General features: G+C 42.8%; 1 protein-coding gene across 6 annotated transcripts in view; it reads right to left on the reverse strand.

The window, feature by feature from the left end:
* SIPA1L1 (signal induced proliferation associated 1 like 1) overlaps positions 1-27764 on the reverse strand; it is a 745249-nt gene that overhangs the window by 38148 nt on the left and 679337 nt on the right. For all 6 annotated transcript variants that reach the window (XM_029598743.1, XM_029598739.1, XM_029598740.1 and 3 more), the window contains one exon: positions 4-229. In XM_029598743.1, coding sequence (XP_029454603.1) covers positions 4-229 — 226 coding nt within the window. The remainder of the gene's footprint in view (positions 1-3; positions 230-27764) is intronic.

Consider the following 27764-nt stretch of genomic DNA (forward strand, 5'->3'; position numbering starts at 1 on the left):
TACCGTGTACAGATTTCATGCCTAAAGTGTAAGATGGCCTTCGTAATGGTAGCGATTTGTGCAGAGAAGGGTAGGTGCTGCTGAAGAGGACATCATTTGGCAGGGCCTGATCCAGAAGTGAAGTCCTGGAGTTCACAAAGGAAATATCCCTTTGACCACTATAAATACTTTCATCTGAAAGAGTCCTATGCAAGGAGCGTCTTGTGGTAGGAGTGGTTGGAAAAGGAGACTGTGGGAAGAAAGCATATCAGAATGAGGTCACAGCAGACATTAAAAATAGTCATAAGGCGGGTCCCTGCCCAATAGCTCAATGGCAGTCCAATGCTTTGCTATACAGAGGGCTTGGGTTCTACTCCCAGGTTTGGTCTTTGCGCTCCCCAGGCTGACCAGGGCTGGGAATGCTACAGGGGCAGTCTTCATAATCCCTGGGGGAGGGAAAGCCAGTCACCATGCAACAGTGCCACCTGGTGGCTCGATTAGGGCCCATGATTAAGGTTCCAGAAAGAGCCTTGGTGCATGGCCTTTGGCTGAAACCTGTCACTGCAGTGACAGGGCTAGGTGAGTTGGGAAGGTGATACAAAATTGTGGAAAGATCCCTTGGAAATTGTGAATGAATGCTCTTGGCACCATATCTGTCCTAATTCTAACTGAGCTGGAAGCCCACAGGAGCAGGAGGAAACTAAGCTTAAAAAAAAAAAAAAAAAAAAAAAAAAGATCAGAATGCAAGGATTAATTACTCAATATTGTTGCATTATAATGGTGTAGCATCAACACAATCCCAAAGCAATATATCAGTGTGGGTGCAAAAGACAGTATTCTAACCAAAGTAGAAAAAATACTATATGACATCCTTCTCTAGCACTAAGGGTCTTAACATGCCGTATACTTTTATGCTAAAATATTGGCTGGTCAGAAAGCTGATTACTGATTGCCAAAGACATCGAACTATGTTTGAAACAATGCTGAAGCTTAAAAATAAATTCCACAAAACAACATTTTAATTAACTTTTCTGGAAGAGAAATAATTTATCAATTAAATGCATTATGGGGAGCCATTTATTACAAAAAATAATCTGTTAATAAAAAAAACCAGCATGAGCTTTTCTGGCACATGGCATTCAAGTCCATTGTTAAGACAAATTGGATTTATTCAAGTTATTAAAACAACCCCCCAAAAACAAACAACCTAACACAAAGCGATGATGTTACAGGAGATGTTTAAAGAACAAGTAAGGGTAAATCAAAAGAGTGGATTTTGCTGAAAGCAGTCTGATACTGTATAGTTAACTCCAACTTATTAGATCCAATAACTTTTGCATATATTTCAGTTCCCACATTCAGGTACAGAGTTTGACTGGAGTTAGATGATAAATCTAGAAGCAAACTACTTGTTAACAATGTCTGTTTACAAATAAACTACTAAAAGGTATACATATGACTAATTGGAATTTTTTTCATTAACATTTTATTGCACTTGTAACAATCCACCATAAAATACAAATTGTCCATCCATAATATACACAAGTAAACACAATAACTTGAATTCTCCCCTTCCCCCCTTGTCCTCAGTCAAACACATTAAAAAGAAGAGGTGCAACAAAGAAGCACAGTACTGTTTATAAGATCAATCGAGGAAAAAATCACCACTCCTTGGTCCAAAATGATTAAAATATTCCCTAGTTATTTTTCCAGTTTTCAAAGGAATGCCAGACTTTCTCAGATTTGGTCAGTCTCTCTTTCCTCAGGGCCGTTATTCTGTTCAAGTAATACACTTTGGTCAGTCTTTATAAGATCCTCTCATGTCGCAAGAGACAGCTGTAACAAATTCTGTATGGTGTAAGATAACTGTGGATCACTGAAGCCCAGAGAGGCCAGTCCAGGCGATTTCACCATTGACTGCTATCAACTGGAATAAACAGAAGACAGCACCCCAATAGCAATCAAGTTGTTGGCACTCCCACCACATATGAAGCAATGTCCCTCTGTCCTCACAAGCTCTCCAGCACAGATCTGATATCTGTGAGAACATCCCATGTAATCTGATAGGCACTAAATCCCGAAGCACTGAATCCCTTTCTCTATCCCGCTCTCTATCCGACAACATTCTTTTCAACCTAGAAAAAAAACAACCGTGCCTTCTGATCCTCCTTGATCTATCAGCGGCATTTGACACTGTAAACCACAAGATCCTCTTAGACCGACTAGCAGAGATTGGTATCAAAAACACCGCATTCAATTGGTTTAAATCCTTCTTACAAGACAGGTTCTATAAAGTTAAGATCAACAACAATGAATCTCAACCGATCAGTTCTAACCTTGGCATCCCTCAAGGATCCTCATTGTCTCCGACCTTATTTAACATATACTTGCTCCCTCTCTGCAACCTACTTTCCAAGCTAAACCTAATCCATTACCTTTACACCGACGATGTCCAAATTCTCATCCCTATCACGAAATCCTTGCAAGAAACTCTTCACTTTTGGAATTCATGCTTCCTCTCCATATCAAATCTCCACGCTGATCTCTGCCTAATTCTCAACACCAATAAAACTGAATTCCTCCTAATCACCCAAGAAGGCAACTACCAACTCGCTAACACTCTTCCTTTGGCATCACCTACTCTATCTCCCCAGGTCAGAAACCTTGGAGTCACTATGGATAACCATCTGAATTTCAAAAGCTTTATCAGTAACACCGTAAAAGAATGCTTCTTCAAACTCCAGGTTCTAAAAAGACTCAGACCTTTACTACACCCCCAGGATTTCAGATCGGTCTTGCAAGCAATCATATTTTCCAAAATTGATTACTGCAACTCTCTGTTACTTGGGCTCCCAGCTATCTCCCTAAAACCTCTGCAAATGCTCCAAAATGCCACTGCTAGGATTTTAACCAAAGCAAAAAAAAGGGACCACATAACTCCAATCTTGAAGAATCTTCACTGGCTCCCTATAAAATATAGGATCCTCTACAAAACCCTCTCATCCATCCATAAATCCATTTACAAAGTCTCACACCTCGACCTCAGGATCCCATTCCAGCTACATTCATCCTCCCGCCCATTGAGATCAGCGCAAAAAGGCTCTCTAAAAACCCCTCCACTCAAAATTTCATCAAACAAAAGAGCCCTATCCACAGCAGGTCCTTTCCACTGGAACTCTCTACCATCAGATCTTAGGCTTGAACAATGCCCCATCACTTTCAAAAAAAGACTTAAAACTTGGCTTTTCACTCAAGCATACGCCTGAGCTGATCTTCACAATATCCCCCTTCCTGGACAAGTTCATTTCATACTACTTTATTCAATAATACTAGAACCAATTGCATACCCATCTAGACAAGTTTCAAATACTAGATACTCGATTGATTCATTCTTATTGCCTGTCCATAAGATTGTTGTTATTTATTTGTTGTCTTATTGTGCCTTATTTTTTAATTCAATTTTGTCCAAGTTTACTCGCCTGTTCTATGTAAGACTCATATGTTTAGTCATCCTAATGTTATATGTAAACCGAAGTGATTAGTAACATTGTTACCAGAACCTCGGTATATAAAAAATGTTAAATAAATAAATAAATACCAACCTGCGAGTACCTTATAGCTGTTTTCCATAAGTATTGTTGAGATAAAGCACTTACTGATATTCTGAAAAGATAATTCCCATTCAGAATCCAAGAAAGCAGCGCCTAACTAATTCCCAAGCTTTAACGTGTGCCGGATTCTCTTGTAAGTTCTTGTTAAATAAGGAGTATATTTCTGAGATCACCCTTTCCCTTATTTGCTTGCTCACACATCACCTCAAGAAATGATTCCCCCCCATTGAAGATCAAGGGAGACACCTTTCTGTTACACAAAATGTTTTATCTGTAAATAAGAATAGCAGTCCCTGACCATACGATTATACTTTTCGCTCAAACAATCAAACGAAAGGATGTCCCCCACCTCCCCAAACATGTTCCATGCGTGCAATTTCATCATTTCTTCTCAGTCCCAACCTCACACCCATAGAGAGCCCAGGAGCAAATTCCAAATTATGAAAGAGCACTGTGCTTAACAAATATTCTCTTTGCTCTACTATCTCAGCTTTCCACTGGGACCATACCCTCAGTGTATTAGCTGTATACAGAGACATCTTTAAAATTGGATACCAGGTTCATTTAGATTGCCATGGCAGTACATTTATGGCCCACTAAACTCCATTCTATGTCTGCCCACTGTTTTGTCTCTCTCGTTTTATGCCAATTCACCAGGGCACCCAGATGGGAAGCAGCATAATACCATCGCAAGATAGGGACCCCTAAACCTCCACTGGATCGTGATTGATATAAAAGCACCTGAGCTATCCTGGAGGGGTCTAGATAAAGTAAAACATTCGCTTCTGCACACATTTTTTACATCTTATTTGGGACTGAGATAGGCACGGTTTGGAAAACATAACACAACCTTGGAAGAATATTCATTTTAATCATGGCTGTCCTTCCAAACCAAGATAAATCATATGCCTCCCATTTATTCATCTCTTTCCCAATCTGGTCAAGCAAAGGTAAGTAGATTAATTGAAACGGTCTTTCATTTGCCTTTCCTCTCTCTCTCTCTATATATATACACATATAAAATAAATAAATTATATCTATCCCCCCAAATATTTTATTTTGTTCAATACCCCCATTAATATGGGAAATCCCCCTTTTATTTCCCTTATCTGAGATTCAGTGAGAGTTACAACCAGTATTTCAGATTTGTCTGCATTAATCTTGAACTCTAGCACTGCGCTGAACTAAACAATCTCAGCTGTCACCTCTCAAAGAGAGCAGATTGAGTCTGTGATTGAAAAAATAACTTCACCTGAACAGACAGCTTAAAATCTCCTTCGCCTATCCGTACCCCTTGTATATCCTCATTACTCCATACCTTAGTCACAAAAGGTTCTAAGAATATAGTAAATAGCAGAGGGGATAATGGACACCCCTGTCTTGTTCCTCTATTGACCGAAAACTTCCCCGAGTAGCCTCCTTTGACCCTGACGCATGCTATATGTTCCTCATATAGTTTTGACCAATTGACATTTTTTGCATAAATGTTAATACATCTTGTCTGCAACAGAATTCACATAAATCTAACAGGAGAAAAATCTGTAGGATAATTACACACACTGGTCAGCAAATAACTTCCTTAGGTACCACTGAAATGTGTATATATGGTATCATAAAATGGCTGATAGGCCTGTAAACTCCAAAGTCTCTCTGCTTTTAAGAAAACATAGCGTGAGCTCAGGCTCCATGTACACTACTCCAGAAACTGACTGGGGACACATTTTCTGAATCAAGTCTTGTGAAGGTTACTGATGAAATAGCTTAATTATACCAAACTCATTGGTGTTACCTCTAAAGAGGCTGCTGTCACTGTTTTTCTGCTGTGAGGCTATACTACCAGGGTTGATCTCTCTCTTTGAAGCTGGACGGCTCCCAGTGAGTGAAGTGCGGAGGGCAGGAAGGATGTCTCATATATATAAGAAACATAGTATACTAACATAAAGCAACAAAAAATAATTGAGGACGGAGATAATTTCCAATATATGACCAGAGAATAACTGCCTCCACCTACCAATTATTTAAATGCACTAATTCAGGCAGTTACCATCCTCTTACTGGCATAAAAAACAAACAAACTGGAGCACGGAATAGAGCTTAAAAAAATGTAGTTATACATTCTTGGATATACAGAGGTTCACACAAATCAAAATATATGTCATGTCATCTGTTCTTATCAAACAAGCCCACAAAGTTTTGTTTAATTTTGCTTAACACTGAGGTCCATATTCAGAAAATCAGTGAATGGGTAAATATCAGGATAACCACCTGCACATTCAGTAGAAATTATCCGCTGAAATTTAGACTTTTTTTGTGCAGATTAACTCGTCCACAGAAATTTAGGTAGCAAAAATGCTTTAAGATTTACTAAAATAAGTGGTGTACTGGGGGCATGCAGACATTGTCATGTTAGCCCACTTAGATATGCAGAATTAAAAGTTCAACAAAAAAATTATAAGCAATACACTTTTTTTTTTTGGACTGGAAGTTTCCTCCTGCTCTACTGGGTGCACAGTTAATCAAAAACCGCCTCTATTGGTCTATGGCCCCACAAGCCTTTATTCATAACTCCATAGGAAGTTTTTCTCTACTTAATATTTTTCTCAATTAATAGAGAAATGTGATGGCAGAAAAAGACTGTAGGGTCTATCTAGTTTACCCATTTGCTCAATTAATTTAGCTTCACAATTCCCATCACTCCCTCAGAGATCCCCTACTTATCCCATGCTTTCTTGAATTCAGATATGTTTTTTTCTCTCCACTGCTTCCATTCGGGTCGATCCTGTAAGGCCGCGGTAATAACAGTGCGGCAGTGTCAGGCGTACCCTTCCTCCCCGCACGCACAGTTCTCTTCACTAACTCCCCGATACTCTCCTCTAACTGCATGCAAATGCATGCCGCGGCTTTAAAGCGGTAGGGAAGGGTTATGCCCGCGTAACCCATTTTACTGTATAGGCGCTTAATACAGCGCCTATACAGTAACCAGGGTGCGCTGGTACCTGTCATTTCAAATGTCATTTCAAATGACATTTGAAATGACAGGCACCATGAAGTGAAAAAAAAAAATACCAAAATATGTAAAAACCTGAGTGTTCAAAAAAAAAAAAAAGTTTAAATACCTGTCGGAGGGCCGCGTGGGTCCAGGCGGCGGGAGCCGGGTGGTCGCGTGTTAAATCTAGGCCGCGGGCGGGTGGGCGCCTGTTCCAGGCGGCAGCGGCGGCGGGGGGACACGCGTTAGTTCGAGACGGTCGGTGGGCGGTCGCGTGTTAAATCTAGGCCGGGTCGCACAGGCGCGCATTCATTCATCCAGGCGGAGGAGCCGGCGGCGAAAGCCGCCGGCTCCGCCTGAATGAATGCGCGCCTGTGCGACCCCTGCGATTCGGCGCTCAAGGCAGTCACAGCATTCATTCACTGCCGGTGGGGGCTGCCCCCACCGGCAGTGAATGAATGCGACCCCTGCGATTCGGCGCTCAAGGCAGTCACATGCCGTGACGTCACGGCATGTGACTGCCTTGAGCGCCGAATCGCAGGGGTCGCACAGGCGCGCATTCATTCACTGCCGGTGGGGGCTGCCGGAGAGGCAGCCCCCACCGGCAGTGAATGAATGCTGTGACTGCCTTGAGCGCCGAATCGCAGGGGTCGCACAGGCGCGCATTCATTCAGGCGGAGCCGGCAGCTTTCGCCGCCGGCTCCTCCGCCTGGATGAATGAATGCGCGCCTGTGCGACCCGGCCTAGATTTAACACGCGACCACCCGCCGCCCACCGACCGTCTCGAACTAACGCGTGTCCCCCCGCCGCCGCTGCCGCCTGGAACAGGCGCCCACCCGCCCGCGGTCTAGATTTAACACGCGACCACCCGGCTCCCGCCGCCTGGACCCACGCGGCCCTCCGACAGGTATTTAAAAATTTTTATTTTTTTTTCTGACAGGTTTTATGTGTCCCACATCATTACATTTTCTCGATCATCTCTGTATCGCTTTTTTTTTTTATTGTGTTTTATTGTTTTTGAGTGTCTTAAGCGGTGTCGATGGATTTGTTACTAGACTCACAGTCCTAACTCCTACTAGGGGGAGGCGGTAAACTAAGACGTTACGGCCGCGGCAAAACAGTGCGTTACTAATGAGATAACCTGAGCGCGCGTTACGGTATCGGAGGGGAATAGCTAATTCCTTCATTATACAGCTAATTCGTTCATTTACATGCCGGGTGGGGAAGGGTTACGCGTCTGTTTTAAGAAGCGCTACGGACGCGCGAAACTGGAGACTGTATCGCTGGTTTGCCTTACGCGTCCGAATTGTGCGCAGCGAGCTCGTTACAGACGAGAAATCTTCAAATGAATGTTACTGTATCGAGCTGTTTGTGAGGTTTTTCCATGAAATCGCTACCCTCTCTGCATAGAAATATTTCCTCAGATTACTCCAATCTCCCCCCTTTTACCCTCATCCCACGAATCCTCATTGTAGAGCCTCTTTGGAGATATTTAAATGTCTCTCCCATATCTCACCTTTTCTCTAGGATATGCATATTTATATTTTTAAGTCTGTCTCCATATGATTTAGAACAAAAACCACTGACCATATTAATAGCCACCCACTGGATAGGCTTCAATCATTTTATATATACTTTTGAAGGTGCGGTCTCCAGAATTGTACACAGTATTCCAAATGAGGTTTCATCAGGGACCTATAGAGGGGCAGTTTCACCTTCCTTTTTCTGCTGACCATTCCTCTCCCTATGCCGCCCAGCATCTTTATAGCTTTTGCCATCATTTTATTATCTATTTGTTTGGCCACCTTAAGATCATCAGATACAATCACCCCAGATCCTGCTTCTCTGTTGGGCTTAGAAGAATTTTATCCCCAATACTGTACCTCTCCCTTGGGTTTTTGAACCCTAAATGCGTAACTATGCATTTTTTTAGCATTAAATATTAGCTGCCAGATCCTAGACCATTCCTTGAGCTTTGGTAGAGCCAGCCTCGTATTTTCCACATCTTCCTGGCTGTCTACCCAGTTATAGATTTTGGTATCATTGGCAAAAACCCCAAATTTTTCCCAATGATCCGTCTGCAATCTCACTCACAAAAATGTTGAAAAGAACTGGTCCAAGGACTGACTCCGAGACACATTGTTAGTAATGCTCTACTCCTGAGTGAACTCCATTTACCACTACTGTTTTGTCGTCTCACACTCAACCAGTTTCTAATCCAGTCAGTCACTCTAGGGCCCATACGAAGGTTACTCAAATTTATTTATAAGTTGCTTATGCAGAACCTTGTCAAAGGCCTTACTGAAATCCAAGTATATTACATCTAGCACCCTCCCTTGATCCAATTCTGGTCACCCTGTAAAAAGAAATTGAGCAGATTCATCTGACAAGAACTATCTCTGGTAAAACCATGCTGCCTCAGATCTTGCAATCCAGTGGATTCCAGATGCTGAAATATCCTTTGTTTTTAGCAGCAATTCCATTAATTTTCTCACCACAGTGTTTAGACTAATCTGTCTGTAGTTCCCATCTTCCGACTTTCTTCCACTATTATGAACAGGAATCACATTTGCCCATTTCCAATCCTTTGGAACTACACCCAATTCTAAAGAAGCAATGAAAAGGTCAGCCAGTGGAGCTGCCAGAACTGGTCTTAATTTCCTTAGTACCCTTAACCCCACTGCCTTATCTAATTAAGTTTAGTTCTTTACGAACACACTTTTGAAAATCGATTGAGGTTTACCTCACTTCCAATCTTATTTGTGTTGGTTTTGTGTGGTCCTGCTTCTGGCCCTTCCACAATGAAAATGAACAAACATTTATTAAGCAATTTCACTTTTTCCTCCTCAGTTTCTACATATTCCTTTCCAGAGTTTCATAATGCCACTTGTGCATTTCTATCACTAACATATCTTAAAAAAAAAAAAAAAGCCTTGATCCATTTTACCATATTTATTATTTCTTCCATTTATTTGAATTTTTGCATTCCTGGTTACTTTCCTAGCTTTTCCAGATATTGTTCCCTGTCTTCCTCTTTCTTTGATCTCTTCTAGTTTATGAACGCCACCTTTTCAGCTACTTCTTTAGAAAACATGGCAATCTCATTTTCCTATCATCTTTATTTACTTTCCAAACAAAAATGTTATTTGCCCTTATAGTACATTCTTTTAGTTTTGGCCACTGTTCTTCTGTTTCTCCTAGATTTTCTCACTTTCAGGTACCCTCCCACTTTAACAAAGTTAGTTTTCCTGAAATCTAGGACCATCATCTCCTGCACTCTAATACTGATCTACACCAGTCACGGCCATTGACAGCCCTCAATTGGGGCCACACAGAAGGGCTCCGTATTATGAATGGGACATCCTCCTTCTTCTCCCCTTCCAAGGGCTGTGAAAAATAACATCACAGCATCACCAGGTCCTCTGCATAGAAGTATGCAGCCTTCCACTGAGACACCAGGCTAACCCAGGTGATATCTTTTTATGAGAATAACTTAATACATTTGTGACTAGCTTTGTAGACTTATGGTTTCATGAATTTAGTAGTAAAGACTGCTGTTTTCTTCCATTCTGTTCTCTCACTCCTGCATAAAGATATCAGCAGAGCAAGGTAAGGAAGGAGCAATGTGCTCAAAAGTACCCTCTCCCACTCCTGCTACATTTTTGTTGCTACTGCCAGCACCGCACCACACAAAGAAAGGGGAGATAGAAGGCAGCAAGGGGGGAGAAAAGAGAAAGAGGGAGAGTGGAGGGAACAAGAGGAGAGAAAGAGAAGAGAGGGAGAGGGAGAAAGAGGAGAGTGGAGGGAACAAGAATCAATACTGAGAGGATAACAAAGGAGGAAAAGGATTGTCAAAAGGGGTAAGAAAAGATGAGAGAATAGATGTCCAAAGATTGGGAGGGAGGTACACAGGAAAGGGAGAGGAGAGTGTAGAGCCTCTGGGAGAGAAAGATAGGGTGTAGAGGACGAGTCAGCTGACTAGGTCCCCCTTGCTCTGGGAATGTCCTGAGGAAGCTGACACAGAAGAGGAGTTGCTGTGTATGGAAACTCCCTAATAAACTCCTCCCGGGAGTTCCTAAAGGGAGTTTCCACATGTGTCATCCTCATCTTCTCCAGAAGTACCCAGAATGTGTCCACCAGTAGCAAAGATGGTGTGCACACACTGTCTCTCAGTCCCTTTGGTAGTTGCTACAGAACACATTCTGGGGACTGCAGTAGCAGGCCTTTTTCCCCCCAAGGCAGCAACATTTTCCTGTGGCCCTCACACAGACTCAGTCTTTATAGCAAGCTAATCTTCAACATTAGGAGAAAAAGAGAGGGATTGGGTGACTGATTTGTCCTGTCTAGAGAGATCACCTACTACATGTGAGCAAATTAACTTTCTCTGTGTACAAGCAGAACAGATAGTCACACAAGTGGGAACTTCCAGTCTGAGGAGTAATGATTTACATCAGTAGTGGAACATATTGTGTTACAGTATGGACAAAGAGTTGAAAGAATTAAATAAGCTCTTGAGAACCACTTGGCCAAAACTAACTTGACATAAAGCATTTTCTAGATAGTAATGAGCAGTGAAGGTATTGACAGAAGACCAGATGACACCCTTGTAGATATCTTCTATAAAAGTGGGGTTAAGATGGGCCAAGGAAGCTTATGTAGCCCTAATTTTATGGGCTTTCACCTTACTTTGTAGATGTTGCCCTGATTCAAATCTGAAATCCAAGATGAGCGACTCCTTTCTGTAACTGAAAAATTCTGACAGAGTTGAAAGAGAGGAAGAGTTGAAGACTCTTTTCTCCAAATAAAATGAAGTTCTTATGCAGTCCAACATACAAACAGCCTAATTCCTGTTATGAGTGTCTGGACTCAGAAATATACTGGCAACACAATGGATTGATTTTAGGAAAGCTTTTGATATGGTTCAACATAGGAGGTTCGTGAATAAAATGAGAAGCTTAGGAATGGGTGCCATGGAGGTGGCATGGATTGCAAATGGTTGACTGACAGGAGACAGTGTGGTAATGGTAAATGGAACCTAATCTGAAGAGAGAACTGCGTTAAGTGGAGTGCCACAAGGATAGATTATGTTCAGTATCTTTTGCGAGCGACATTGTGGTGAGGATAGAAGGTAAAGTTTGTCTATTTGTGGATGATATTAAGATCTACAAGAGAGTAGACATGCCTGAAGGAAGAAAGAAAATGAAAAGTAAATTAAGAAAGCTTGAAGACTGGTTGAGGATTTGACAGTTGGGATTCAATACCAGGAAGTGCAGAGTCATGCATCTGAGGTGCGGTAATCCAAAAGAGCTGCATGTGATGGGCGGTAAAAGACTAATGTGCACCAACTGGGAGAGGGACCTTAGGGTGATAATGTCTGGCGATCTGAAGGTGGTGAAGCAATGTGACAAGGCGATAATTTAAGCTAGAAGAATGCTGGGCTGCATAGAGAGAGAAATAACCAGTAAGAAAAAGTAGACTGTGATGCTCTTCTACAGGTCCCTGGCAAGGCATCACCTGGAATACTGCATTCAGTACTGGAGTCCGTATCTCAAAAAGGATAGAGACAGGATGGAGGAGGTCCAAAGAAGAGCGATCAAAAATGGTTTGGGTTCTGTATTGGAAGACTTGTGAGGAGATGCTGAATGATCTGCATTTGCACACACTGGAAGAGAGGAGGTGCAGAGGAGAAATGATACAGACCTTCAGATACCTGAAAGGTTTTAATGATGCACGGACTTTGAACCTTTTTCATTGGAAAAGAAATAGAATTAGGGATCTCAAAATGAAATTCCAGGGGGAACAACTCAAAACCAATGTCAGGAAATATTTTTTCACGGAAAGGGTGGTGGATGTCTGGAATGCTGTTCCAGAGGAGGTGAACATAAAAACAGTCAAAGAATTCAAAGGGGCATGGGATAAACACTGTAAATCCCTAAAGGCTGAAGGAAGAAAGGAAGAAAAGGGTGCATGGAGGTAACCTACTCGATGGTGGATAATACCCTTAATATGCATGGGGATTACTACCCTTAACCAATAAGTCTTGATGCTTTTGATGCAACTGCTCTTTGATTGCATGGGGGGAAAAAGGGGACTTGGATTCAGAGGTCAATCAACATGAGCACAGACTTTTACAATCTGGGGTACTGATATGCAGACATAAGGGAATAAGAATAGGACTGCTTCTATGCTCACGTTCAAAAGCCAAGCACATTAAGCAGCATTGTCAGAATTTTCAAAACGGCTCTTCAACTAGTACAAATGTTGCTTGGTTAAGATATAAGGCTTGAGGATAACCTGCATGGAGTGGCAGTTGCTACCATAGGAAACTTGCTGGGCAGACTAGATGGACCATTTGGTCTTTTTCTGCTGACAGTACTAACTTACTATGTTAAGACACCTTTGGTAGAAATTTGGGACAAGTTTTCAAAATTATTATATTGTGAAAATGTGTATATATGCAGAGTATAGGACTTAGTCTTGCAACTCACTGCCCGAAGAGTAAGCAACTACCATTAAAAAAAATCTTTCAAGAAACAATTTTTAGCTCTGCTGTCACAGATAGCTTAAATTGCACTTTCATGATTTGAGCTAGAACCACACTGAGATCCCAAGGAACAGGAGAATCTTTAACTGGAGGTTTAAGATAGGCTAAGTCTTTTAAGAATCTGATAATTGTGATAACTCCTTTCAAATTTTTGTGGTATAGCACTGAAATGAATTCTGATGGAATTAGTTTTCAATCCTGAATAGGATAGGCTTTGTAGGTATTGAAGTAAAAGGGGAATAGAGCTCAAAAGCGGTCCTGACTGAAATGAGAACATGAAATAGAAAATTTCTTTCATTTGAAGTTGTAAGATCTTTGAGTATTTGCTTGAAACTAGAATAACTTTGCTAACTTCAGTAAGCAACTGCATAGGAGAGACTAGTTGACTTTCCTCATTTATGAAATTAGTGTCAAAGATTGAAGGTTGGGATGAAGAACATTCCTGTTGCACTGCAAGATTAGGGATGGGAATATTCTCAAATTTATGGGATGCAGAACAGCTAGATATGGAAGCTACGGAAACCAAAAATAAGCTATCAAAATTAATATATGCTTCTCCTTCCTAAATTTTTGAATTGTGTTGCTTCTAACTGGAATTGGAGGGAATATACACAGAAATGTTCGATTCTATGGGATCAAGAATGCTGTAGTTAAACAGCCGTAGCTGTAGTTAAACAGCCCAATGCTGGACTCTAGGAGCAGAAAGTGGGGACTTTTTGTTTTTTTATTCAATGAAACGAAAACAAATCTATTTGGAGAGTTCCCAAAAGCTGAAACATTTCTCATGCTATGTGACTGCCCAATGACCATTCGTGTGGATGTAATTGGCAACTTAGCTTGTCCTCTGTCTATCTTTCCGAAAATTTTAATCAGCTATAAGATGCATACCTTGGAAAATTGCCCATTTCCAAATCTTACAGGCTTCCTGATAAAGACTGAAAGAGCTTGTTGAAATAGAACATAGCTACTTGGTGAATGTTTTGATCAACCTCACTTTTTTTTTTTTTAAACCATGGATTGAATACTTTTAGGGGTGAATTTTAAAAGTGCTGCTCACGCTAAAAGGCCAAAGTATGCAAGTATCTGACGCATTCAAGCAACGCATATTTTAAAAGCCAGAAATTATGCACATGATACGCAGGGGCAAGTAAAAAAAAAAAAAAGGCGGGGGAGAGCTAGGGCATGTGGTAGACACTCCAGGGGAGGGGTGGGGGGGCCTCAATAGCTACTCGTGGAAATATGTAACTTAAATCTGGCGGCTGCAGTGCATGGCAGCTTGTTAGCACATATATTTACTGCTGTTCCTGATGAGGTGGAAGACTGCAGACATCGCTTTTTAGGTCTAATGCACTAGGGTGAGGGTTCCCAGTCAACTGGCAGAGAATGCAGGATGAAGAACCAGAGAGGTCTGGATGACCTTGAGATAGACTGGGCAAACTCTTGGAGTAATTGATAAAACTGGCAACGTCCTTCACGTAAGAAAATTTTAAAATCTGCTTACCTGTGCGCATTAAAGCAAAGTTCTAAGGAAGATACGCAAACTATATTTGCTAGACTAATGGCTTAAAATTAGGAGCACATATACGCATGGTAGGGGTTTTTTTTTTTTTTTAATTATACGTGTACAAGTGCGTGCACGATTTAAAATTTCAGCATATGTCCACTTGTATGCCCATGCAGGCGTGTATAGATGCCCACATGTTTGTTTTAAAGTTACCATCTTATAGCACTAAAAACTGCTTTGAATGCTACATGATTTATTTGAAGTAACATTTCTTGTGGAGACCAAGATCTTTAAGAATAAAGATTGTTCAGATGAGCTCCTCAACCCTGGTGTTATTTGTGACAATTGTGGGTAGATCCTTGGGCCGGTGGCAGATGACCACGCCTACAGGGGAAGATCTCGAGATGGACCACCGGTCAGGCTCAGAGTTGGGAGACAGACACACACTAGTTCTTTTATTAAACTGTTTTAGAGAACCACCAGAGGTGGCAGTAGTGAGCTGGAAGAGCCCGGCTGGGCTGTAGTCCCCTCAGGCACTGGAACAGCAATCCCAGGATGGCTGAGCTGTAAAGAAACTGAGATAGTGAATAGGCAGAGTTCAGGAACAGAACCTTGATGGTAACACTCACACAATAGTCTCTTGGAACAGCCCAGGAGCTGGAATGAAGCAGGCCCTCGAGGAGCGAGTACCTGGTTCCAGGGAAAGCTCTGAGAGAGAGATGGTAACTCACTGGTGTTGTAGGCAGCGGTGACTTCCTGGCAGAAGTTATATTCAGTAGAAGGTCCAGGAACGTGGGCCCTCGAGGAGCGAGTACCGGTTCCAGACTGCGACCTGAAAAGCAAGAGAGCGAGGCCCCCGAGGAGCGGGTACCCCTGGTAAAGTCCGAGGAGGCAAAGTAGCAAGGTACGCGGAGAGCGAATCCCATCCGCAGCGATACCTGGAGGCAGCTAGGTAGGAAACCCTTTGTTAACTCGATTAGCTAGCAAAACAAGAGACCTTAAATATCTGGTGATGGTGACGTCATCTCAGGGGGACGCCCCTGAGGTTCGCGCCACAGCCGGTACTTGAGTTGGGGGCCGCGCCGCGCGTGCGCCCTTAGGCCTCAGGAGAACATGGCGGAAGGCAGTGTTGAGCCGGTCCGGGGACGCCGGAGGAGAACGGCAAGATGACGCTGCAGCAGCCAAACTTCCATCAACCCAAGAGGGAGTCACCAAAGAGGTAAGGTAGGCGGAGTGGAGACGTTGGGCAGCGACGGTCACAACACCTGGTTGGAGACACCTGTGGTTATCGTAAGTTGAAATTGAGATTGGTGGAAAAAACCCAATAGACCTGAAGGACCCAGTTACCATGTATGAGAGTAATGGATATCTTTGCTTTGTGTGACAACTGCTGTAGAGTTGATTCCATTAAAACTTCTGAAAACACTGAGTCTGTCTCAGGCTGAGACAGAAAAAAGATGCAATGCTGATTGTTGCCACCAGGTGGCCCAAAATCTCAAAAAACAACAAAAAAAAGCAGGCAGAAATCAAATTTTTTAAACCTATACTTTATTTATATTCCATCTTTCAGGCACTTCAAAGAGGACTGCACTCAGGTATAGTGCAGTTGCTTACCTGTAACAGGTGTTCTCCTAGGACAGCAGGATGTTAGTCCTCACATGTGGGTGAAATCATCCGATGGAGCCCAGCACGGAAAAGTTTTTAGAAACTTTGACTGGCAGACTGAGCATGCCCAGCCTGCTGCTATCCATGCGTCCACACGAAGTCCCCCTTCAATCTCGTAGCATAGCAAAAATTACGAGCGAGAAAAACAACAAACTGAAGGTGAACACAACATCGTGGGGAGGCAGGCAGGACTCCTGAGGACTAAATCCTACCGTCCTAGGAGAACACTTGTTACAGGTAAGCAAATGCGTTTTCTCCTAGGACAAGCAGGATAGTAGTGCTCACCTGTGGGTGATTACAGAGCTCCAGACTGCCCCATGTGATCAGAGGGATCCACAGTAGCCAAACAAGGTGCCAAGGGCACAACACAACTGTGACATTGTGGGAAAAACAGGGGCAGTCTGGCCCCACAGAGAGCACGATGAAAACAGTTGGGTTCAGGACTGGAACAGATTGCGGAGGACAGGCTGGCCAAAAGCGCTGTCCTGGTGACTATACCTGTCGAGGCAGTAGTGAGCCGCGAATGTGTAGAGGGAATTCCAGGTTGTAGCCCTGCAGATTTCGGCGACAGGGACTGCACGCAGATGGGCCACTGACGCAGCCATAGCCTACACAGAAGTGAGCCTTTACCTTGCCAGCCAGCTGGAGGCCTGCCTGTTCATAGCAGAAGGCAATGCAGTCCGCTAGCCATTTACATAGGGTCTGCTTCCCCACTGCTGCTCCCAGTCTATTGGTGTCAAAAGACACAAAGATCTGGGTGGACTGTCTGTGACTCGCTGTACGGTCCAAGTAGAAAGTGAGCACCTGTTTGCAGTCCAGGGTGTGGAGAGCACGTTCCTCCGGGTGAGAATGAGGCCGTGGGAAGGATGATTGACTGGTTGGTGTGGAAAGCAGTCACCACCTTTGGCAGGAATTTTAGATGTGTGCGCAGCACCACACGATCATGGAAGAATTTTGTGTAGGGAGCGTACGTAACCAGGGCCTGGATCTCACTGACCCTGCGAGCGGAAGTGATCGCCACCAGGAACATAACTTTCCAGGTGAGGAACTTCAGGTCACAGGATTTGAGAGGCTCGAACGAATGCCGCATGAGCCTCGCCAGGACAACGTTGAGATCCCAAAGGGTTGTTGGCGGGTGAAGTGGGGGCTTCAGTTGAACCAGGCCCCGCATGAAATGCCCGACTAGTGGCTGGACTGAAATGGGCGCCCCAGCGACCCCCTGGTGGTAGGTGCTGAGGTGCACTCGGACTGAGCTGATCTGGAGGCCAGACTCAGACAGATGCTACAGTAATCCAGGAGGCAGGGGAGCGGACAGGAGAAAGGGTCCAGTCTGTGGTCGCCACACCAAGTAGAGAAACGTTTCCACTTTAAGCTGTAAGATCTCAGAGTGGAAGGTTTCCAGGATTCAATTAAGACCCTGGAAATACCATCCGAGAGCTGTAAGGGCTGGAGGATCATGCGCTCATAGCCGACCTACACTACCAGGGACCTATTCTAAGGTACTTGGGTGGGGTACGGAAGGTGGGTTAAGATGGAGAGGATTTTGGGGGGGAGGGGGCTCGGCATAGGAGGGGGGTTTATTTTTGATATAGAGTTTGGGGTGGTACATTGCTGCACAACTTTTTAATTCTATTTTATATATTTTCCCTGTTGGGCCACCTAGACAGGTGGTGGGGGGTGGGGAGGGGGATTTTACGGGTCACTGGTTGCCTTTTAAATTTCAGCACCAGAACATCGGGATATACATTAATGTCCTGATATTGTGGGGAAAAGTTAGCTACACCTCCTGAGTTGTAGCTAATTTTTCAGGGAAAAGATGAAGTTTGCATTTAAGGAAAGCCGTATTTAATTTGCACAAAATTAGGTAGGAATGAACTGCTTTGCATGCATTTCCAAATTTCATGCTTGCAAAGGTATTTCAATATGGGTGGAATTTTAGGGAAGATATTGCAGAGATATACACTTTTTTTTGTGTGTTACACACATGATTTGAACCCTGGCTTCCCTGTTTATAGTCTGCTCGTATAACCATTAGACTACTCCAATCTAAAATAGTTAAGATTATTTAGGTCAATTCATGCACTCTCTGCTCAAAGAGGAACACGATCCCTTGTGTGATTTTCAGGTAGGCTCCCAATGAAATCTATTTTGTAAGCCTATTCCATATTGGATTTTGGGAAATTGATGATGAATCCTAGACATCAAAGGGTATGGAGAGTTCTTGAAGGGTGTGACTCAATATGAGCCAGTCGTCCAAATACAGGAAAACAAAAACATTATTTATTCTTAGGTGAGCAGCAACAACTGCTAGACATTTTGGGGTACATTTTCAAAAACAGCGCACACGTGAACGAAAGTACACTGGGTTTTATAAGATACGCGCGTAGCCGCACATATCTTATAAAATCCGGGGTCGGCGCGTGCAAGGGGGTGCACATTTGTGCAACCTGCGCACGCCGGGGTCGGCGCACGCTGCCTGTTCCCACCGAGGCTGCTCCGAAATCGGAGCAGCCTCGGAGGGAACTTTCCTTCCGCCTCCCCTCACCTTTCCCTCCCTTCCCCTACCTAACCCACCCCCCGGCCCTATCTAACCCCCCCCTACCTTTGTCGGCAGATTTACACCTATCCGAGGCAGGTGTAAATCTGCGTGCGCCAGCGGACTGCTGGCGCGCCATCACCAGACCCGGGGGCTGGTCCGGAGGCCTCGGCTATGCCCCCGGGCCGGCATCACACCCCCGGACCCGCCCCCTGATCACGCCCCCTCCCGCCCCTTGTACGAAGCCCCTGGACTTACGCACGTCCCGGGGCTATGCGCGGGCCGGCGGCCTATGCAAAATAGGCACGCGAGTGCCCTGAGCGCGTAAATCCAGCCGGATTTACGCGTGCAGGGCTTTTAAAATCCGGCCCTTTGTGAGCACCCTGGGTGCTATGAGAAGCTAAAAGGGAAAACATGATAGTAATGATTGTTGACTATAGTGAATTATAGATACTTTCTGTGAGTCTTGTGAATTGGTACCTGTGAGAGGGCATATCTTTTAGGGTAGAGTTAGCCAAAAAATCTCGAATTGAGAAAGGATGATGCTAATGAGTTCATCCTGAATTTTTCCTTCTTCAGATGTTTACTGAGGTCTCCAAGGTTCAAAATGGAAGAGAGACCACCTGTTTTCTTGGGAATGAAGACATATTTGAACCCTATGTTCATAGTATTTGAACAGCTTCTACTGCAGCAAGGAGAGCTTATGGTTCTTGCTGGAAGAGTTTGAGCTTCTTTGTATTTATGGAATGGCTTCTTAGAGGATTGTTCTACATTTTGCCATTGTGAAAAAAAGAGAGTCAGATTAGGTCAAACAATTTTGTAAAAAAAAAATATTTTGGAAACTTGCAAAACAGAAGAAATCAAAAGGAAAACACACAGAGAAAATAAGAAAAATATTAAAGGTAAAAATCTGATGCGCAACGTTAAGAGAAAGTAAAAACGCAACCTTTTGCGTGAGCAGAAGAAAAAAAGTCTGTGGAGATTCATGCTGCAGCAGCATCTCTGTGGGATGTTCTGCACATACTTAGAATAACCTTCTCAGTTTTTCTGAGCTCCGAGAACGCATTTCCATCTTGGCACTGTTGATTACATCACCCACTTAGTGTAGCTATCTGTCCTGCTTATCCATGGAGATAATCCCTTCCCTCAAGTTACCCCAGTTACAAAAAAAAAAAAAAAAGATAAAACAAAACAAAATAAAATCCCTATTCTTTGTGGCAGATAGTACCTGAAAAGTTCCAAATGGGGAAAGTTAAAATATTGAAATTATTATTTATAAGCTTTAATCCAACTCTTTGGGTTCTGTGTAACAGAAAATGAATTGCAGCATTTTCTCTGGCATGGTTTCCATGGATACAGTTCGTGCTCAGGGTGATGTGCCTTCACTGTAAAACACTGACTTGCTGTGCAGAAAATTAGAGAAATCACCGGTTTTTAAATACATCTCTTTCATTAGATTAACATTAATTAATAAACCCGCTCATTCTCCTTCTGGTAAAATCTTAGTAAATTAGATTGAGCTGATTTATGCTATACCAGTATTTGTTTTAAGTGAGTTAGTTTGATCCTGATGCAATGTGAGGGGAGTAACAGCACAGTCAGTATGTAAAGCATAAATAATGTCTGTTTGCAGGCAGGACTTCCTGATACATCAATTAGTGAGTGGAATAACTGGCCAAGTGAGACAGAAGCCATGTCAGTCTCCAGATTTAATCCATCTCAGAGGGCTTTGCCTCTTGCCTCACAAGGCACTTGAGACATGATCACATCATGTGAGATACAGTGAACTGAGGTACTGGACTGCCTAAATTATAAGCATGTTTAATAAATCAAAGAAGTTTGGGAAATTACTTACCAAAACAGTCAGCATCATTGACAGTTTAGCTATCACAGCGGCTTCACTCTGTAGTTTTCATTTCATTGCTCATGAGACAAAAAAAAACTTACCTTGTAAGAATGGTCTTAGAAGCATCTATGCTACAAACTGTGAAAAGCTGCAAAATTATCAGATAAGTAAATTCCAGAACTGCTTTGATTAGAAAATCTAAGTTATTTAAACGATATTAATACATCAGGGCAATTAAATCATAGAATGCAATCATGTGCCAAGTGTCTTGTGAGGTGAGAGGCACAGGATTTTTTACTCTAACATTTTTTAAATTAAAAATGCTTGGCTATTCTTCCATTATTTAAGATAAGTCAAAATGCAAAGGCATGCCAGAACAAAACATAAGGAGGACAACTTTGGCTGCCTGTCAAACTGAGATGTAAATGTAAAATCTTGGTCCTCGCACTTAAGATCCTTCAAGGACAAGGCGGAATAGGATTTCCTTCAAGGACAATTTGCGGAATAGGATTTCCTGGAAACGCTCACAGAGCTACACGCTTCCAGTATGGTTCACAGTTGCAACTTCCCTTGGCTAAAAGCTTTCTTCAAGACTTCAAAACCGGTCCTTTTCCATGGCTGTTCCCAAACTATGGAACAGTCTCCCATTGGAGACTAGGGAAGAAATGAACCTGATCAGATTTTGGCACAAAATAAAAACCTGGCTGATGAAGAAAGAGCTTCCGAATTAAATTCTGGGAAAGCCATTTAGGGTTAAGGGGTTGGAGATGTCGGCGTATAATAAAACCAGATAGATGTGTATAGGGCATCTGAATTAAATCTTGGAATTGCTCTAAGGGGCTGGAGGTGGGATATTTTCCAGGGTTGCTATAGAGGGATGTTAATTTGAAACGTTATTTTGTTTTAATATTTATATATTTTATTGTTTGTGCAACTTTTTCTGTTGTTCAAATTTGTATATCGCTTTGGAAATTTTGTTACAAAATTGGAAAGTGATTAATTTTATAAATTAATAAATAACTTTCAAACAAATACTAGCTACGTGTATATGGCCACGAGCAGCTCTATGCTATTTTATAACCTGTGCGCACAATATACACCTGTTTTATAAATATAGTTATTTCTACCCTGCAACACGTGTTTGTAGGCTTACTTACAAATATATGCAATGCATTAAAAGCACATATATCTATGCCTTGAACTTGTATTTTTCCTACCTATTTCGAAAATAAATGCATGTATATTCTATGCACGAAAATAAAGGCGAACTTACTCTGGTAAACTGGGATTTATGTACGTAAATTGGTGTATTTTAAGAACATAACATAAGAAATTGCAATGTTGGGTCAGACCAAGGGTCCATCAAGCCCAGTATCCTGTTTCCAACTGAGGCCAAACAAGGCCACAAGAACCTGGCAACTACCCAAACATTAAGAAGATCCCATGCTACTGATGCCAGTAATAGCAGAAGCCATTCCCTAAGTCAACTTGATTATCCAAACCTTTTTTAAACCCAGCTACACTAAGTGCACTAACAACATCCTCTGGCAACAAGCGATGTCAGCAAGGTGCCAAGAAAGGTCTTTTAAAACCCGGTGCCTGCCTCAGGTGCCGCGCGCCGAAGGTGCGCGACCAAGGAGCCGGCCCCTTTGCATGCCCCTTCAGGCAGCCCGAGGCTCCCCCTCTCCCTACTCCACACTACCATCCTTCACCACCAACCTTCTAATTTTCACCATTGTAAGAACCACCGCTCTATCTCCCCTCCCTTCTGCCCCTACCCCTTCAAATCCTCCTCGATATTACCCCTGCTAACTACCTAACCCCCGTCACCAACAACCCCACCACATCACAAACACATCCCACCACAGCTAATCATGCTTGCCCTTCCTATCCCCATTCTTAAACCTCAAACTCACAAACATGGACTACCCCGTTTCTCAAGTCCTACATCACATCTCAGATCCCTTCTTCCTATCATGGTATCCCCGCTCACACAATTCCTCAGCCTCACGGCTCTATCCCTCATTTTCTTCAACTCCCAATCCCTAGTTAAAAAAACTCCAATCTTTAATGACCTCTTGCTAGACTGCCAATCTCACCTCTGTGCCATAACTGAAACCTGGCTCAAACCAACAGACTCAGTCCTCCTAAACCAACTTCCCATACACTCTTACGACATATTCTCTATACCAAGGCTCAAAAAAAGAGGCGGAGGTCTGCTACTTGCCGCCAAGAAAGGCTTTAAACTAAGATCCCTGAACGTCAATACCACACCCAGATTTGAAATTGGTCTTTTCAAATCATCCGAACTACAAGCATACTTGTAGTTCGGATGATTTGAAAAGACCAATTTCAAATCTGGGTGTGGTATTGACGTTCAGGGATCTTAGTTTAAAGCCTTTCTTGGCGGCAAGTAGCAGACCTCCGCCTCTTTTTTTGAGCCTTGGTATAGAGAATATGTCGTAAGAGTGTATGGGAAGTTGGTTTAGGAGGACTGAGTCTGTTGGTTTGAGCCAGGTTTCAGTTATGGCACAGAGGTGAGATTGGCAGTCTAGCAAGAGGTCATTAAAGATTGGAGTTTTTTTAACTAGGGATTGGGAGTTGAAGAAAATGAGGGATAGAGCCGTGAGGCTGAGGAATTGTGTGAGCGGGGATACCATGATAGGAAGAAGGGATCTGAGATGTGATGTAGGACTTGAGAAACGGGGTAGTCCATGTTTGTGAGTTTGAGGTTTAAGAATGGGGATAGGAAGGGCAAGCATGATTAGCTGTGGTGGGATGTGTTTGTGATGTGGTGGGGTTGTTGGTGACGGGGGTTAGGTAGTTAGCAGGGGTAATATCGAGGAGGATTTGAAGGGGTAGGGGCAGAAGGGAGGGGAGATAGAGCGGTGGTTCTTACAATGGTGAAAATTAGAAGGTTGGTGGTGAAGGATGGTAGTGTGGAGTAGGGAGAGGGGGAGCCTCGGGCTGCCTGAAGGGGCATGCAAAGGGGCCGGCTCCTTGGTCGCGCACCTTCGGCGCGCGGCACCTGAGGCAGGCACCGGGTTTTAAAAGACCTTTCTTGGCACCTTGCTGACATCGCTTGTTGCCAGAGGATGTTGTTAGTGCACTTAGTGTAGCTGGCTTTCCCAGAATTTAACAACCCCTCCCCCCTTCACTGAATTCATAATTGACAACATAAACATAGACATCCCGGCCATTATACTTGGAGATTTCAACCTCCACGTGGACTCCATCCCTTTTTCCTCCACCTGCGAAACCTTACTAAACTTTCACCGCCATGGGATTAAAACAAATTATCAACTCCCCTACTCACAAAGCAGGCCACTCCTTAGATTTAATCTTTGTAAATTCATGCATACTTTCCTCAGGCACCCCCGATCCCTTGGTCAGACCACTCACTCATAAAAACCAATCTATCCATAAGAAAAACAACCACTCCCCATCCCACACACAGCAACACCATTCATTTCAGAAAACCCTGTAACAAAGACGACCTAATTAACTCCCTCACCAATGCCCTAGATAAACTAGACCTATCAAGCGCAGAATCTGCACTCTCCTCCTGGAACAAGCTCACTAACAATATTGCCAACAAGCTCTGTCCACTAATTACTAAAGAGATTAACCAGTCGCGCAACTCCAAAAGGCCCTGGTACTCCTCTGAATTAGAACAACTTAAGCATGACCTCAGAACCAAAGAAAAGAAATGGAGAAAAGACCCCTCGCCCACCCAGCTGGCCTCATACAAATCCTCCCTTCACATCTACAGATCCACCATACTTAAAACCAAATGATAGTTTTACGCTCTTAAAATTCATAACTTTCAATACAATGCCAAAGCTCTCTTCTCTTATGTTGCTGATCTTACCAAATCATCACCCCCCATCATATCTGATGAGGACTCCAAAAGCAAATGCGATGACCTTGCCCACTACTTCAATGACAAAATCGCAAAACTCATTTTACGCTTTCCCCCATCCACCCTTCACTCAAACACCATCCCAAAAAACCCAAACGCCATCATGAACTCTCTCGAGAACACGTCTGCTTCAGAAATAGATTAAATCCTAAAGAAATTAAATCCTTCATCACACCCTTCTGATACTATCCCCACAAAATCCCTCTTAACTATCCCGAACACAATAGCCAAACCCATAGCTGAGATCATCAACTGCTCCCTCTCTCTAGGCATTGTATCTATTTGTCACCTTAAAACAGGCCATAGTCAAACCTATTCTAAAGAAACCCAACCTTGACCCAGATGATCCAACTAACTACCGGCCAATTTCAAACCTACCCTTTTTAGCAAAGCTCATGGAAAAAGTAGTCAACCTCCAACTCTCAGACCACTTAGAAAAATACAATATCTTATCCCCTTCCCAATATGGTTTCCGTAAATTCTTCAGTACTGAAACACTTCTTATCTCACTTTCAGACTCCCTCCTCAAAACTGAACAAAAATTGGAGAGGGGGCAATTTTGATTTAAATCTTTTAAGGATTGAACAAAAATTCATTTTTAATTTTAACACCATGTCGCCACATGGTCTTAACAATGAACTCGATTTTTCTGTTTTTTTATGAACTCCAATTGGGCAGAATGTTTTTACAATACTGTATTTATTTTTTACTGTTCATTACTGCTTTAGTTTTTTTCGGTGTTTTTATTATCGATTTTTCTGTTTTTTATGTATCCCAAATGGGCTAAGTTTTTTATAATACTGTATTTATTTTTTATAATACTGTATTTATTCCTATTGTTCTCTACATGCTTTGGCTTATTATTTATTTCATTTTTTAGATTTTGCATTTATTGTGTCCATGCACTTTCATTGCCATTTTTGTACATTATTAGTGCCACATATGTTTTATGTTTGATTGTGTTTTTTTAAGTATGATTTCAAATAAGTGAATGTAGTGTTCATTCATTTTTATGTAAGCTTTACCCTAGCTCGGCACCTTGGGCTTATTCATCTCAAGATATGCCCCTTTTATAACCATCTCTCCATCACACCCGTATGTGTTGTCCCTCCAGTTCTATATATTTTTTTTTCAGATATCGTCTTTTCAGATATTCTCTGTTTTATTCTCGCCTTTTTAAATAAATAATAGATGCATAAATAATTTATAGGTCCTCAATTTGGTTAAAAATTAAAATAAAAAATTTTTTGGCGCCAAAAAAACGGCATTTAAATGCCAACAGTGAGCTGTGCGAGCCATTTCCGGTGGACGCTGAAGTTGGTGTTTCTTGTTCAGTTTGTGCCGGTTGTCTCAGAGCTTCTCACTAAGGTGTTTCTAACATGGGTAAGTTCGTTGTGTAAATTCACTGTATCGAGTAACCTCGTCCCAGCAATTAGATGCACAGTTGTTAGTTGTTAGATGCTATCTTAGGGGTGGATTTTAAAAGGGTTACGCGCATAAGTTATGCGCGTATCCCTCTTAAAAAGCCCCTGCGCGCGCCGAGCCTATTTTGCATAGGCTCGGTGGCGCGCGCAAGCCCTGGGATGCACGTAAGTCCCGGGGCTTTGCAAAGGGGGCGTGTCGGGTGGGCGGCGCAAATTTCGGGGTGGGGCGGGAGGCGTTTCGGGGGCGTGGCGCCAGCCCGGGTGCGTGGTCGAGGCCTCAGGACCAGCCCCCGGGTCAGGTGATGACGCGCCAGCAGCCTGCTGGCGCGCACAGATTTACGCCTGCCTCTGGCAGGCGTAAATCTGCCAACAATGGTAGGGGGGGGTTTAGATAGGGCCAGGGGGGGGGGGGTTAGATAGGGGAAGGGAGGGGAAGGTGAGGGGAGGCGGAGGGAAAAGCCCGGCGCGCGCAGGTTGCACAAATGTGCACCCCCTTGTGCGCGCCGACCCCGGATTTTATAAGATATGCGTGGCTACGCGCGTATCTTATAAAATCCAGCGTACTTTTGTTCACGCGTGGTGCGCGAACAAAAGTACGCGCGCGCGCTGTTTTTGAAAATGAACCCTTTAGTGTTTTAAATTCAGTATACTCATTGGTCTTTCATACCTGCATATGATCATTGTCCCTCCGGCTCTATATCACTTTTTTCAGATATCACTTCTTTCAGATATTCTCTGTTCCCTCTTGCCTTTTTCAATAAATGACAGATGCATAAATAATTTTTAGGACTCTAATCTGGTTTCCCTTGGGTGAAAAATCAAAACTTTTTGGAGCCAAAGAACGGCATTTAAATGCCGGCAGTGAGCTGTGCGAGCCATTCCCGGTGGACGCTGAAGTAGTTGCTGCGGCGTCCGTTTCAGTTTAGTATGTGCTGGCTATCTTAGAGCTTGTTACTAAGGTGTTTCTAACATTGGTAAGTGTTTTATGGCTGTTTTAACCTGCTCACATGTCACTGTAGCGATTCACCTTGTCCTAGCAATTATTTTGTTTATAGATGCGTTTTCAGTGGTTTATAATCAGTTTACCCGTGGGTATTTTATAACTTAATCCACACGTTTGCACTGTTTTTATCTGTCTACACAGTTTTATAGTACTTTGGCCTCTTTTTTATATAATCACACGCGTATTTAATGACATCTTTATTTATCTTTTCTTTATTTTCATTTTCATTTTTTTTTGTTTCCTGTCATAAAGCGATTTGGCGTGAATCATGACCTTTAAATACCTGTAGTGAGTCGCGGGAATGATCTCCGCTTGAGCGCAGAAATTTTGGCTGCGGCAGTTTTCTATTCTATATTATCTTATTATTTGAGTAATGGTTAAGTGCTTTTTATTATGTTTTAGTGATGGTAATGTGGGTAATTCGGTGGTTCAAGCATGCACTGTTCACAGACATGTCACCTCTGATGTTTTTTCCACAATCGTCATAATCATGTCTCTGCTTCAGTTTAGAGCCACATATTAGTACTATTTAACCTGGCATGCCTCTTTTATGCACGATTTACCATCCCTATCAGTCTGTCATTGTGCAGTCCAAAATATTTAATAGTTGTTTGAGTCATCTTCATTTGGCTATTGCAAAATTTTTTCATATGTTTGATTTTTAGCATAAACAGTGAAGTCGATCTGCTGGATGTAGGCTACCTTGGCATCTTGTGCTATAGGTATTTATTCATTTTTTTCAAA

The sequence above is a fragment of the Rhinatrema bivittatum genome, chromosome 4 (genome assembly GCF_901001135.1).
Source record: "Rhinatrema bivittatum chromosome 4, aRhiBiv1.1, whole genome shotgun sequence".
Classification (NCBI taxonomy): domain Eukaryota; kingdom Metazoa; phylum Chordata; class Amphibia; order Gymnophiona; family Rhinatrematidae; genus Rhinatrema; species Rhinatrema bivittatum.